The sequence below is a fragment of the Eurytemora carolleeae genome, unplaced genomic scaffold, assembly GCF_000591075.1.
Source record: "Eurytemora carolleeae unplaced genomic scaffold, Eaff_2.0 scaffold105, whole genome shotgun sequence".
NCBI lineage: Eukaryota > Metazoa > Arthropoda > Copepoda > Calanoida > Temoridae > Eurytemora > Eurytemora carolleeae.
Window position 1 is genome coordinate 339,352 of NW_019396058.1, and position 12,868 is coordinate 352,219.

At 33.0% G+C, this 12,868-nt stretch overlaps 3 protein-coding genes across 5 annotated transcripts; all 3 read left to right on the plus strand.

Moving 5' to 3' along the window:
• The first annotated feature begins 885 nt into the window (after positions 1-885).
• Positions 886-2,855, plus strand: LOC111708052 (uncharacterized). Its single transcript, XM_023481302.1, has 3 exons — positions 886-1,008; positions 1,926-1,981; positions 2,132-2,855. The coding sequence occupies exons 1-3, from the start codon at positions 886-888 to the stop codon at positions 2,853-2,855; spliced, it is 903 nt and encodes a 300-aa protein (XP_023337070.1).
• Positions 2,856-8,120: 5,265 nt separating this feature from the next.
• Positions 8,121-12,708, plus strand: LOC111707898 (C-factor). Its single transcript, XM_023481083.1, has 11 exons — positions 8,121-8,200; positions 10,717-10,753; positions 10,838-10,886; positions 11,072-11,135; positions 11,210-11,267; positions 11,347-11,454; positions 11,555-11,647; positions 11,918-11,994; positions 12,076-12,156; positions 12,240-12,330; positions 12,492-12,708. Exons 2-11 carry the CDS (start codon positions 10,723-10,725, stop codon positions 12,572-12,574), a joined length of 735 nt encoding a protein of 244 aa, XP_023336851.1. The 5' UTR covers positions 8,121-8,200; positions 10,717-10,722; the 3' UTR covers positions 12,575-12,708.
• LOC111707874 (uncharacterized) lies at positions 8,131-10,715 on the plus strand. 3 transcript variants are annotated; one of them, XM_023481066.1, is made up of 7 exons: positions 8,131-8,166; positions 8,548-8,614; positions 8,808-9,182; positions 9,280-9,574; positions 9,644-9,766; positions 9,870-9,959; positions 10,214-10,715. In XM_023481066.1, the coding sequence occupies exons 2-7, from the start codon at positions 8,558-8,560 to the stop codon at positions 10,495-10,497; spliced, it is 1,224 nt and encodes a 407-aa protein (XP_023336834.1). In that variant the 5' UTR covers positions 8,131-8,166; positions 8,548-8,557; the 3' UTR covers positions 10,498-10,715. The 3 variants fall into 3 exon arrangements, with proteins under 3 accessions (XP_023336834.1, XP_023336829.1, XP_023336841.1); XM_023481061.1 differs by having other exon boundaries at positions 8,132-8,166; positions 9,870-9,943; positions 10,198-10,715; XM_023481073.1 differs by having other exon boundaries at positions 8,136-8,166; positions 8,551-8,614; positions 9,870-9,943; positions 10,198-10,715.
• Positions 12,709-12,868: the final 160 nt, after the last annotated feature.

The window sequence follows — 12,868 nt, forward strand, 5'->3', positions numbered from 1 at the left end:
CTAAAGAAATGAAGTCTTTGCCGCAAAAGCTGATTTTCGAATCCCTATATATTTACAACCCAACGCCGCAGATCTTAAATATTTTAAATAAGAATTCTTTGAAATTAAAAAATTTAAGTTTTAAATAACAAAGGTTTACACCATCAGGTTGCAAAGATCTAACGATTAGAAACCTTGAATTTTTGCAAAGCCTTAATTCGTCAACGTTATTATAATGAAAAATCAAAACATTTCTCAAGTGAAGTGCTTGCAGATTATTTTCTTGTATTGATTATTAATTAGATGTAGATTTGATATGAATTTAATACCGATAAGTTTCAATTATCTTTTTTTTTAAGCGCCGATGTTTTCTATATTTATAATAAATCAAATACAGATTGTTTTCTTATGTTGGTTATTATTGATATACCATTTCTCAAATATTTCTCGAAAATTAAAATTGAACTTTATGTTCGGCTTTTGAAAAATGAGAGTTATGGTCGTTAATTTTATTTTTCAATTTTGAGACTGTTGAGTCTGTTAAAAGGGTGTCAATAAAGAAACGGTTCACAGTTTTCTTATAATTTTGTTTTTAAGTCAAGTTGCATGAAAATCCGCTAAAACATGTATTAGGAATCAGTAAAACAGTAACAGTTTTATTTTTTGGACTGGGAGTTACTTTCATGAATTCTCAGCAAAGATCCCGCATTATGCGTCAAATCCAAGCTTACCTGGAGAAGCACCCTATAGCTGAGCGTAGGCAAGTCAATGAGATGAGTACAGCCATCCTTAAAAGTTTAATTTTTTTCCAAAATTAAGAAGTTTCATTGCTTACTTCATTTAACACAACATGCAGGCAACAATGGCAGATAGCAGATTGCAGGTCAAATTCGTGAGTGTGCGTTCATGAGTGAATTTGACAAGAACTACAACCCTGTTCCTAAAAACATGAATGGTGCTTTTTACGCTGACTGTTTGGGACTGCTACCCCAGCAGTTGAGGATCTGCACCCAGAACGAGACGCTATCGGTAAGATGACCATGTCTCAATCCACAGCTGTCAATGACTGTTCCAACAGGAGATTGGACCATGAATTGCAGTATCCCAAGTTTTCCGATGTATGGCCGATAGAAAATGTCTGGGGTTTGTCAAGGAGAGAGTAGATCAACAAAAATGAAATATATAGTTTCTTGCTCTGGCCCAGCTGAAGAGGGCCATCCTTGGTGAATAGAGATCCATCAATGAGGACAGAGCTCTGGTGGCCAAGCTGATGTCCTCCATATCAGTTAGATGTCGGGCTGTTGCAGAGAATGGAGGAAATCCAGCGCACTTTTCCAATTGTTTAAACATGATTTGTGTAATTTTCATGAAGTATGAAATGAAAATAAAAAAAAAATATGAAGAAAACTGTGAACCGTTTGGTTTTTTTACATATGACGAAGTTAAAAAAACGTGAGATTTTTAAGTGAAAATCTTTGTATTCTAATGCTGAAATATTTATTTCCAAGAAGGGATATTTTGCTTTAATGTTAAGAAATGTGAGTTCTAATAATTTTATGAAATAGTAATTCAAGTGTCTTGAAATTTAAAATCTTCTCTAACATTTTTATCTTGATATACAAACGTTGTATGAACAATTTCCCTTCCTTTACTACCTCCTAAAGTGAGATATACTTCTGAAGATGTTTTTTTTTTCCTGATGAAAAGATGAATGCTTGGTGTAATATGTACTTTTGAAGATTTTTTTTCCTGATGAAAGATGTACGCCTGGTGATATATGTACTTCTGAAGATATGTATTCCTGATGAAAGATGTTCGTCTGGTGATATTTGTACTTCTGAATATGTTTTTCCTGATCAAAGATGTACGCCTGGTGATATCTGTACTTATGAAAATATGTATTCCTGATGAAAGATGTTCGCCTGTTGATATTTGTAATTCTGAAGATATGTATTCCTGATGAAAGATGTAACCCTGGTGATATATGTATTTCTGAAGATATGTATTCCTGATGAAAGATGTAACCCTGGTGATATATGTACTTCTGAAGATATGTATTCCTGATGAAAGATGTAACCTTGGTGATATATGTACTTCTGAAGATATGTATTACTGATATAAGACGTACGACTTTTAGTATGTATTTCTTTAGATGTATTCATTTGAATGATGTAATCCTTATGTGTACTCCTGACCGGATGAGAGACGTACTACTGATAAAAGATTTACTTCTGATGAAAGATGCTCCGCATGAAATATGTACTCATGATGAAATATGTACTTTTGATGAGAGATTTACTCCTGATGAGAGATGTACTCCTGATAAGAGGTGTACTCCTGATGAGAGGTGTACTCCTGATGAGAGATGTACTCCTGATGAGAGGTGTACTCCTGATGAGAAGTGTACTCCTGATGAGAGGCGTACTCCTGATGACAGGTGTACTCCTGATGAGAGATGTACTCCTTATGAGAGGTATACTCCTGATGAGAGGTGTACTCCTGATGAGAGGTGTACTCCTGATGAGAGATGTACTCCTGATGAGAGGTATACTCCTGATGAGAGGTGTACTCCTGATGAGAGGTATACTTCTGATGAGAGGTATACTCCTGATGAAAAGTGTACTCCTGATGAGAGATGTACTCCTGATGAGAGGTGTACTCCTGATGAGAGGTATACTCCTGATGAGAAGTATACTCCTGATGAGAAATGTACTCCTGATGAGAGATGTATTCCTGATGAGATGTATACTCCTGATGAGAGGTGTACTCCTGATGAGAGGTATACTCCTGATGAGAGGTATACTCCTGATGAGAAGTGTACTCCTGAGGAGAGGTGTACTCCTGAGGAGAGGTGTACTCCTAATGACAGGGAATGACAGGTGTACTCTTGATGAGAGTTGTACTCCTGATGAGAGGTGTACTCCTAATGAAAGGTGTACTCCTGATGAAAGGTGTACTCCTGATGAGAGAGGTTTTCCTCATAAGATGTACTCATGAGAAGAGATGTACTCATGAGAGGAGACGCACTCATCAGAAGAGATGTACTCATGATGAGATGTTTCCCTGATAAAAGCTTTACTTCTGAGAGGAGATGTACTTCTGATTACATGTTCCCCTGATGAGAGATGTACTCCTCAGAAGATATGTACTCCTGATGAGATGTTCCCCCTGAGGAGAGATTTACTCCTGAGAAGAGATGTACTCCTGATGAGCGATAAACCTCTGATGAGAGATATACTCCTGATGAGAGACGTACTCCTGAGTAGAGGCGTACCCCTGATGAGAGAGGTACTCCTGATAAGAGACGTACTCCTCATGAGAGATTTACTTCTGATGAGAGACGTACTCCTGTTGAGAGACTTACTCCTGATAAGAGACGTACTCCTAATAAGAGACGTACTCCTAATGAGAGCTGTATTCCTGATGAGAGATTTACTCCTGATGAGAGATTAACGTTGAAGAAAGACGTTTTCCTGATGAAAGATGTGCTCCTGATGAGAAATGTACTCCTGATGAGAAATGTACTCTTGAAGAGAAATTTACTCCTGATGAAAGATATACTCCAGATGAGAGATGTTCTCCTGATCAGAAATTTACTCCTCATGAGAGATATGAAGATGAAATCTTGATATAGATGTACTCCTGATGAGAGATGTACTCCTAATGAGATATGTACTCCTAATGAGAAATGTACTCCTAATAAGATAAATAATCCTAATTATATATGTATCCTAATGAGATATGTAATCCTATTGAGATATGTAATCCTATTGAGATATGTAATCCTATTGAGATATGTAATCCTAATGGGATATGTAGTCCTAATAAGATATGTAGTCCTAATGAGATATGTAATCCTAATAAGAGATGTACTCATAATGAGATGGGTAATCCTAACAAGTTATGTTATCCGAATTTTATTTGTATTTATTTGAGATTTGTATTTATAATGAGAAATTCAATTCTTATTATGTGAAATACTATACTAATGAGATATATAATCCTAGATGTGTAATCCTAAATAGATATGAAATTCTAATTAGATTTGTAATCCTAATGAGATGTGTAATCCTAATGATATATGTAATCCTAATGAGAAATGTAATACTAATGATATATGTGATCTTAATGTGATATGTAATCCTAATGATAGATGTAATCCTAATGATACATTTAATCCCAATGAGAAATGTAATACATGGAATCCGAATGAGATGTAACCCTAATAAGATATGTAATCCTAATAATTCTAATAAGAGTAATAATCCTGAAGAAAAATGTAATCCTAATGAGATGTTAAATAATCGTAATATGTATATATTCTAATCCTATTGAGATGTGTAATCCTAATGGGATTTGTAATCCTTAATATTTAGATATGAAATCCTAATAAAAATTTTAAAATAAAATCCGAATAAGATACAGTGTGAGTCAAAAAAAGTGTGATTAGCTGCGTCTGATGCAAAATTGTACCTTTTTTGTGAGACTCTCTTGTATTGTAATTATCCAATATTAAAAAAAAAATTTTTTTTTGTACTCAATGGTAAAAAATTGCGTGAATTTCTATTTTTCTCTCAAAATAAAAATTTCAGAAAAGCAAGAATGTGTAATTTTCTATCAAATTTTAGAATTTGATAAAGATTAAATCACAGAATCACAGCAAAGGAATTGAGTCTTAGGAACAAATCCCAATTTTCTAATACCTATATATCTACAACCAAAATATGTAAACCTTAGATATTTCAAACTTTGATCGATTGATATAACAGAAGTCATAGTTTGAAATATCTAAGGTCTTACAACATTGGGTTGTTTTTAAGAAAAGTTGTTTTTCAATGGCTCCTCCGTTTTCAACTGAACAGCGTATATTATAACTTCAGAATATACGAAGAAGAAAATAAAATAGAGGATTTAAAGAACTTTTTCTTAAAAATTAGACCAGAACTGAAAACTGTGAATTTTTATATAACAATTTTTCACAAAAAAGTACAATTTTTTACCAGACACCGCTAATCACACTTTTTTCACTCACCCAGTATTTAATCTTAATTAATTAGATGTGTAATAATCCGGATTGATATGTAATCCTAATGAGATTTGTATATATATATATATTTTTTAACTTCAATAATTTAAAAATAGTTCTTTTAACATCGAGTTGTGGAGCAGGTAGGAGAGAGATAAGGAGGTTTGTAGGAAGAAGGGTATAGGGGATTTCTCCCTGTGTTCCTTCATTTTATACTGTTTAGGGGAATTAAGGAATTTACCCATAACTGCACCCCATATGCAAAATGGGGAGTTGTGATCCCTGAAAGCTCTCTTGAGAGGTATCTTCCATGGTAGTCCAGTCCTCACATCTGGTCGAGTAAAAAACCGGTATCGTTGTGCATGGCTTGTATTCCCAGGAGGGGTTAAACTGCTCTTTCAGTGAACCAAGCTGAAGATGAAGTTTTGTTTTAATCTATGTACAATTCTTGCTTCCCCTGTAGGATACTAGATGCGTAACTAAACACAGTGCTTCCCCAGCTGCAATTCTGGGACTGCATAGTAGGTCCGTTCTGCTAGAGAGAAAGCAGGCAACTGATATATATATATATATATATTGAGATATTTGATCCTCATGAGATGGGTAACAATTTTACCACTGACCAATTTTAGTTTTTAGTTCTCATATATAAATATATGTTTTGAAGTATTTTTTTATATTTATTATGATTTTTACCCGATAATTGTAATTGTATTATTGTATAATTGTATATATTGTAGATTGTGATATTATTTTTCAGAATTTTGATCCGTAATTAAAAAATACATTTCTAAATCCATTCTTAACATAAACAACACTGTCACATAAAAAGCTCTAACATTTCACACAAAAAGTTTACATTGGTCTTTTGATAAGCAATAAGTCTTAGAAAAGAACAAACTGATAGCTAAATAGCGACTGAATTTGATAATTGATTTTTGATGGTTAAATAGAATGCAAGTTTAAATCGAAAATTTACCAATAGCCAAGTTAGAAATGATTCAAAAGAGGTACGTACGTCCAGTTGAAGGCACATATTTCAGGGGACATTAGTTACAAAACTAACACTTGGCCCCTTTCTAACACTGAGTGTTAGAAATTGGCACAAATTGAAAGACTGGGTCTTTAGGATCCCGACCTATATTGTGACTATTTTTTGGAATCAAAATTATGAAAGGAGTTCTTTTTATATTAAAACCCTTGACCCTTTTAAGACAATGTCAGGTTTTCCATTTTCGAACATATCCTGAATTTGAATCATTGTCGCGTTTTCGTGACAAAACCCACTTTCCCGTTTTTGAGTATATAATCCTCAATTCAGAACAAAACTCAATTTCATAACATACAAAATAAATCACAAAAAGTAAAAATTACCTTATAAAGACTAAAGTAACTGCTAAATTATTTCTAAAATCTTAATGTACCTATTTTATTTGTAAATTAAGAGAATAAAGTTGATTTAATTTCCCGCATTCTAAATAAACATTTCTAGTTATATCTGTATTAAAAGAACAAAATAATATTAAAATTTTAATTCCTCAATGCTATAATGATTTTAAATTATAAAAGAACAGTATTTGTTTGTCTTCTATTTTGTTTATATTTAACCTTATCAAAAAGTCTTGTTGTGTAACGTAAGTGCGTTAATGCTTGAAAATCGACATTGAATTGAATTCGAGTAAAATTGTTCAAAACCAGAGCTGGGAACTTTAGAATGGTGGATATCAGGATTAATGCTTAATTCTCTGTTTTTGCTAATCTCGAGAATAACATAATCTCAAGATTATGTTAGTCTTCAGATTAAATATTTAGATCACCAAATTGGATTCTAAGAATGCCAGATTTGTTGGTTTTCTTGACTGAAAGGGTCCTCACTTAATTTCTCACCCATTTATTTATTAATACATTAGTTTAAATTGGTTACAAAAGAATCTCAAACCTGTTTTTAAATATTTTTCTTCAACGATTAATTTAAAAAATGGCTGACAATTGCGGATTTCTGTCATGGGATAGAATTTATTTTCAAGGCTGTTTTTGGTCAATACAATTTACGAACTTGATTCTTGCACTCCCATTGTATCAAATAATGTATGGATATTCACAGAGAGAAAAAAAGTGGATTAAGGACTAAAATTAAAAGTTTTCACATTGGATATTCGGATGAAGGAGTTGGGTTTAAAGGTTATCCATTCTAAAGTTCCCAGCTCAGAGCTAAAAACTATATAATGATTGATATCGAGATCTATGCTTGATCTCCTTTTTTTTCTTAATCTCCAGATTAAATAATGCTTGTTCTCCTCTTGTTATTAATCTCCAGATTAAATATCCGATTTGGATTAAGGATATCCCCTTCTGAAGTTTTCAGCACAGGATATTTTCCGAAAACGCGACATGAGCTGAAATGCGGTAATTGCTTCAAAATAGGGATATGTTCAAAACTGAAAACCAATATCATCAAAAACTAATTCTCACTCTTTATTATTAGTTTAAAGTTGAAATTTCTTGTTTTAATAATTAGTTGTAGCCATTTTTACTAAATATGGTGTAGTTTTGTTCAACTCGATTTGGATTTAAAGACATGTACGCTTGAAAAATAACTTTACAGATTCGGCCCATTTCTAACACTCAGTGTTAGAAATGGGCCAAGGTGTTAGTTATGAAACTAATTTCCCTTGTATTTAAGATATATAAGCCCTCCTCTGGTTCATACATAAACGACTGGCTTTTGTTTATAATTTGAGAGCAAACATTAAGCATGGCATGCAAAAACAATTGTAAGGACTTGGATTAAAGCTAAAGAATTTTTTTTATTTTATTGTAAGTCTCTAATGAGCTATCATCGTAAGTCTATAATGAGCTACACGACAATTTAGAACTGATTTAAAGCGTCTTAAATACTTTTGTGATGTGTTAATGGACATGTATAGCGAAAACTCGAAGTCAAAATATAAATTGAAATGCCCGTTCTTAGAGTATTTATTGGTAAAAAAGGAAAGTTTGGTATAAAAAATACAGTTTGCTCTCTGAAATTATTTTTCCGCTCCATTTCAACATCGTTTTTTGCCAGTTTTGAAATAAGAAATGCGGGAAGATGAATTCACAAATCCGCAAAATAGTTTCATTACGGCAGTTCTCCACGTGACTTGGAAGCGGAAACATACGTAAAAGATTCTACAGAAACATTGATTAAATCAGGCTTAATTATTAAAATAAGTTAATATATTTTATTATTTCTCATGTATATTAAATGTAATAGAGCTTTAATCTTTAAGGAGAGATAAGTTAACTATTTAAATTGGTGGGGTTAACTGAAAACGTAAAGCAAAATCATTAAAGTGAAATGTATTTTACTTCTGTAGATAGGGAAACTACTACTTTTTAGTTTTCTTCAAGCTCATTTTTGACAACGTTGAATTTTCTCTTCAACATTATATCTAATCTATATAATTTGCCTGTAATGCATGATGTAGAAAATTCCTTGTGAACAATTGATTAACTGCAGCTAAACGTACAATTTTGGTATCGACTATTCACTTCATTAGTAGATTTAAAATGGATCCGAAAGATCTTGATCCACTGTACTACAACCCGGAGATCATAATTGATACGGTAACCATTTTAAAATCATTCCTTTCTCTACTTTTATTGAAGTTTTTCTAAAACGGGACTCCTGATGGTTTTCCTTTGAGAGTAAAATTTGTTGTCAAATTTTTTTTAGCTAAAAAAAGTCTTTAAAAATATGCGAAAAAATTCGCAATCATTTTGGAAGTTTTTGTGTCAATCTTCTCTAAAAACTTTGCAGGTTGCATTGAGTCAGCGTGTACGTCATTATCTGACCTACAATCAGATCAAGTGGGAGAGGTTTGGCAGACTCGTCCTTGGAATAGGACAAGCTCGACTTTCTGTATTGCTCGGGCATCCTAAACCATGGTCTGCTCTACGACTCCGAGTAAAAACTTACTATCAGAGGATGTTAGAATGGATGGATACCAGAGCCACCTATGGAAGTAACCCATACATGAAGTACAGGGAAAAAAAGCTCAAGAGATTGATTAAACCAAAGAAGAAGGTTCCGGTTCAACGTTTCCGCGGATTGTTTCAGTGGGACACAGGGAGATCGGAGATGGAAATGCAAAATGCAATTGATTATCTTTCGAGAATGAATGAAGTTCAACAGGTGAGCACCACAAGCTTTTAGCAAATAACGTGTATATTTATTTTACATGTTTTAAACGCTTTCTATAGTTTTTCATTCGTAAATACATAATTTATAGGGTTTACAAAATAGTGGATCAAACAGTGAAGACACCTTGAACAGTGGGACCAGTGGATATAATACTCAAACCATTCCTCAGCTGCACGAAGCTAACAACATCGACTTCTCTTTTAGTTCAGATGAGAAGGATCTGACTGGAATGGAACTTGATGTTGAAGATGATAACGATGAGAATATATTGACAGATCTAGCCGCAGATCTGGACGATATGGTCAACAAGATGGATCTACCAGAATTAGCGGAGATAGATATGGATATTCTAAATCCTGAAAATTTGCTCTATAAATATCCAGGTTTGTTTTGTCGAAATTTGTTGTAGTTGAACACATTGTTTTGTATGTTGAGTATTTATAATTGTAAAGGTTTAAGTATCACACGAGTAGAACCGGTAACAACGTCTCACAATCAAGTCTCAGCTTCACATTATGAAGAATCTACCTCAGATTCTCTTTGTGAAATCAAAATTACTGGAACTCAAAGTATTGGTAAGTAATCGTTACTTTTTATGCCCAAATACAAATTAAAAAGTGGTCGTTAATACGTCCAGGGTCCAGATTTTGTCAAAATAGTTAAAAGTATATTTTATAGGATTGAACGATATGTTCCGGGTAAGTAACGACTCCTACTCAAGCGCTAATGAGTTTGACCTGAGTGCTTACAACATAGACCCTTCTACAGGTTCATATATAGTCTCGGCTCCGGAGAAGGGAAGATATCAAGTTTCAGGATCCTCTTTTTATCCTCAAGGTTCTGCTTCTGGCTCACACACAGATTATCCTCCGGTTCCATTCCGAGATCCTGATTCCTATAGAGACTCAGTTCCTTGTTACTTACAAGATACAGTTTCCGGTTCCTTGAGTATTCCTGCACCCGGTTCTTACCTAGATCATAAATCCAGCTCTGGAGGACTTACAACATAGACCCTTCTACAGGTTCATATATAGTCTCGGCTCCGGAGAAGGAAATATATCAAGCTTCAGGATCCTTTTTTTATCCTCAAGGTTCTGCTTCTGGCTCACACACAGATTATCCTCCGGTTCCACTCAGAGATCCTGATTCCTATAGTGACTCAGTTCCTTGTTACTTACAAGATACAGTTTCCGGTTCCTTGAGTATTCCTGCACCCGGTTCTTACCTAGATCATAAATCCAGCTCTGGAGGGGATAGTGCAGTAACAGTGCAGGCTGCCCTTAATGATTATTATCATGTCTTGTAACTGGAGATACGAAATATCAAAGTTCCAAGATTAAATAGCAGATTAAGAATGAACTAAATTCTTCGGAAGTTTTTGTAGTGAATATCTTTATTCAATTTTCAGCTTTCATTCAGTATCCAACATTACTCTCTAACATGTAGTGAATAGTTTATTTCAATTTTGCGGACATTCAAAATTTTTTCCTCGTTAATTAGAACTTATTTTAATGATTGATTTTAGATCAAAATGCTATCTGGTGCAAAAGTTTTGATAACAGGTTAAACAACTTTCTTATTAATGTTATTTTTATTAATTTGTAAATTGATATGACACATATGTGAGTACATAAATATATGAACAGGAACCTCCAGAGGATTAGGACTGGAAATGGTTACTCAGCTTGCTAATAGGTATTCTTAAAACACTTACTACTTAATAAAAATTCACCTTTCTAATAATTCCTACACTTGTTCGAGCCAAATCTTGTTTATTTTTAAACCTCAAAAATCAGAAGTTTAAATTAGTTCTTGCAAATCTAAAGTTAACTACATAATACAATAGAAAGGTAAAAATTAACACCTACAACATATTCTAGAAAATCTCCTCCAAGTCTGATTTTTGCCACCTGTAGGAACCCAGTTGCTGCAGTTAAACTTCAGGTAAAATTATGAATTAACACTTTCACTTATTTTTTTCCGTTTTCTGAGTTTTCTAATTACTACAAATGCTACAGGAGGTAGCGAAGAAGTTTGATTTCGTCAAGATAATTCAGCTGGATGTAAATGCATTAGGTAAATATATATTTAACAACATTTATCTTTTGCGAAGTTTAGAGAAAACATAGAACCCTGTAATCTAATTCATGTTTAGATACTTACCCTGCACTGAGTAAGGAAGTGTATAAACACACAGATAAACTGGATATTCTCATTAACAGTGCTGGGATATCATCATCAGAAGCTTACGACCTTAGCACATGTAAACATATATTTGTCATTGAATATACATATACAAATCTTGTTTATTGGATTTCATACTTTTCATGAATATAAATAAAATATACTAATATTGTATTTAGTTACCCCTGAGATTATGACCCAAACTCTTCATACCAACCTTGTAGCTCCGATATACCTTACTAAGATTTTCCTACCACTACTAGCTAAACCAGGTAAAGCTAAACCCATTTTGCACTTTTCTTTTATTTATCACGATCATTTTTGATAATACATTAAATAACAATTTTTTTTATCTATTTTGATATTTATTGTTAGTTATCAATAAAGAAAAGCATTCACCACTAAAATTTATTTATGTATTTAAAAATAAAAATAAAATAAAATGGATCCTAAAGTCCAGGAATTATTTGAAAATTAGAAAGTATACGTACTTCACCCTGTTTTTAAATTCAATATAACTTCTCTTATGAAAACATTTTTAGAAATAGTTGAAGGAAACCCCTCATTAGTTGTAAACATCTCCAGTAACATGGGATCTATCTCTGAAAACACCACACGGGTAATCAATCTATTATTAAATTGAAAATTATAAGAAATATGAAGAGAATTTATTCAAACAACTATATTAATACGTGTTTAGGGTGGACTCTACCCATACAGGTGTTCTAAAACAGCTCTCAATGCCTTTACAAGGTCTCTAAGTTTAGATTTGAAAATTCAGGTATATAATACATAGTACCATTCTTTTACAGTTTACTCAAGAACTTCAAGATTAAACAATGTTTATCTCATTTATTTTCTTAGAACATATCAAGTGTAAGTATCCATCCTGGCTGGGTAGCGACAGATATGGGGGGAAAGGCTGCTGAGCTCACCCCGGCACAGTCTATTTCAGGTATTTGGTACACTTGGTTCATAAAATGCATTCCGCACGTCAATTTACAAATTTTATTTTTTTATTGTATCACAATCTTGTGAATCGAGTTCTCCAAAACCAATAATTCTTGTACACCCACTGAGCCGTAACTAAAATGAATGAATGAATTTCTACTCCAGGTGTTCTTACCTTGATTGATGAGTTCCAGGAGGAGCAGAATGGAAACTTTTATGACTATGCTGGAAAGGTTTTCCCATGGTGAAGCATGAGAAGACACAATCTAGCATCAAAGATTAACATATGTTCAATGTACATAAGTCAACTCCAGAATATTTAGTTTAAGCTGATTTAGTAAATGTTGGCATAAAATACATATATATTTTGATTGGTACAATACTTATCAGTAATATTTAGTAATATTTATATATATATTTTATATGATTAAATGTAAGTTTTATAGTTGAATACATGCATATATTTATATAACAGAAAATATAACAATGCGCTATATGATATTGTTACCAAGTTTGCTTGTCTGTTGATTTAAAATTATTAG

Coding starts and splice junctions, on each gene's coding strand:
- LOC111708052 (XM_023481302.1), top strand. CDS start 886: ATGAGTGAATTTGACAAGAACTACAACCCTGTTCCTAAAAACATGAAT. Junction 1,009..1,925: donor CCCAGAACGAGACGCTATCG/GTAAGATGACCA, acceptor GTAATTCTGAAG/ATATGTATTCCTGATGAAAG. Junction 1,982..2,131: donor ATATGTATTTCTGAAGATAT/GTATTCCTGATG, acceptor GTATTTCTTTAG/ATGTATTCATTTGAATGATG.
- LOC111707874 (XM_023481066.1), top strand. CDS start 8,558: ATGGATCCGAAAGATCTTGATCCACTGTACTACAACCCGGAGATCATA. Junction 9,183..9,279: donor GAATGAATGAAGTTCAACAG/GTGAGCACCACA, acceptor CATAATTTATAG/GGTTTACAAAATAGTGGATC. Junction 9,767..9,869: donor TACTGGAACTCAAAGTATTG/GTAAGTAATCGT, acceptor TATATTTTATAG/GATTGAACGATATGTTCCGG.
- LOC111707898 (XM_023481083.1), top strand. CDS start 10,723: ATGCTATCTGGTGCAAAAGTTTTGATAACAG. Junction 12,157..12,239: donor GTTTAGATTTGAAAATTCAG/GTATATAATACA, acceptor TTATTTTCTTAG/AACATATCAAGTGTAAGTAT. Junction 12,331..12,491: donor CCCGGCACAGTCTATTTCAG/GTATTTGGTACA, acceptor TTTCTACTCCAG/GTGTTCTTACCTTGATTGAT.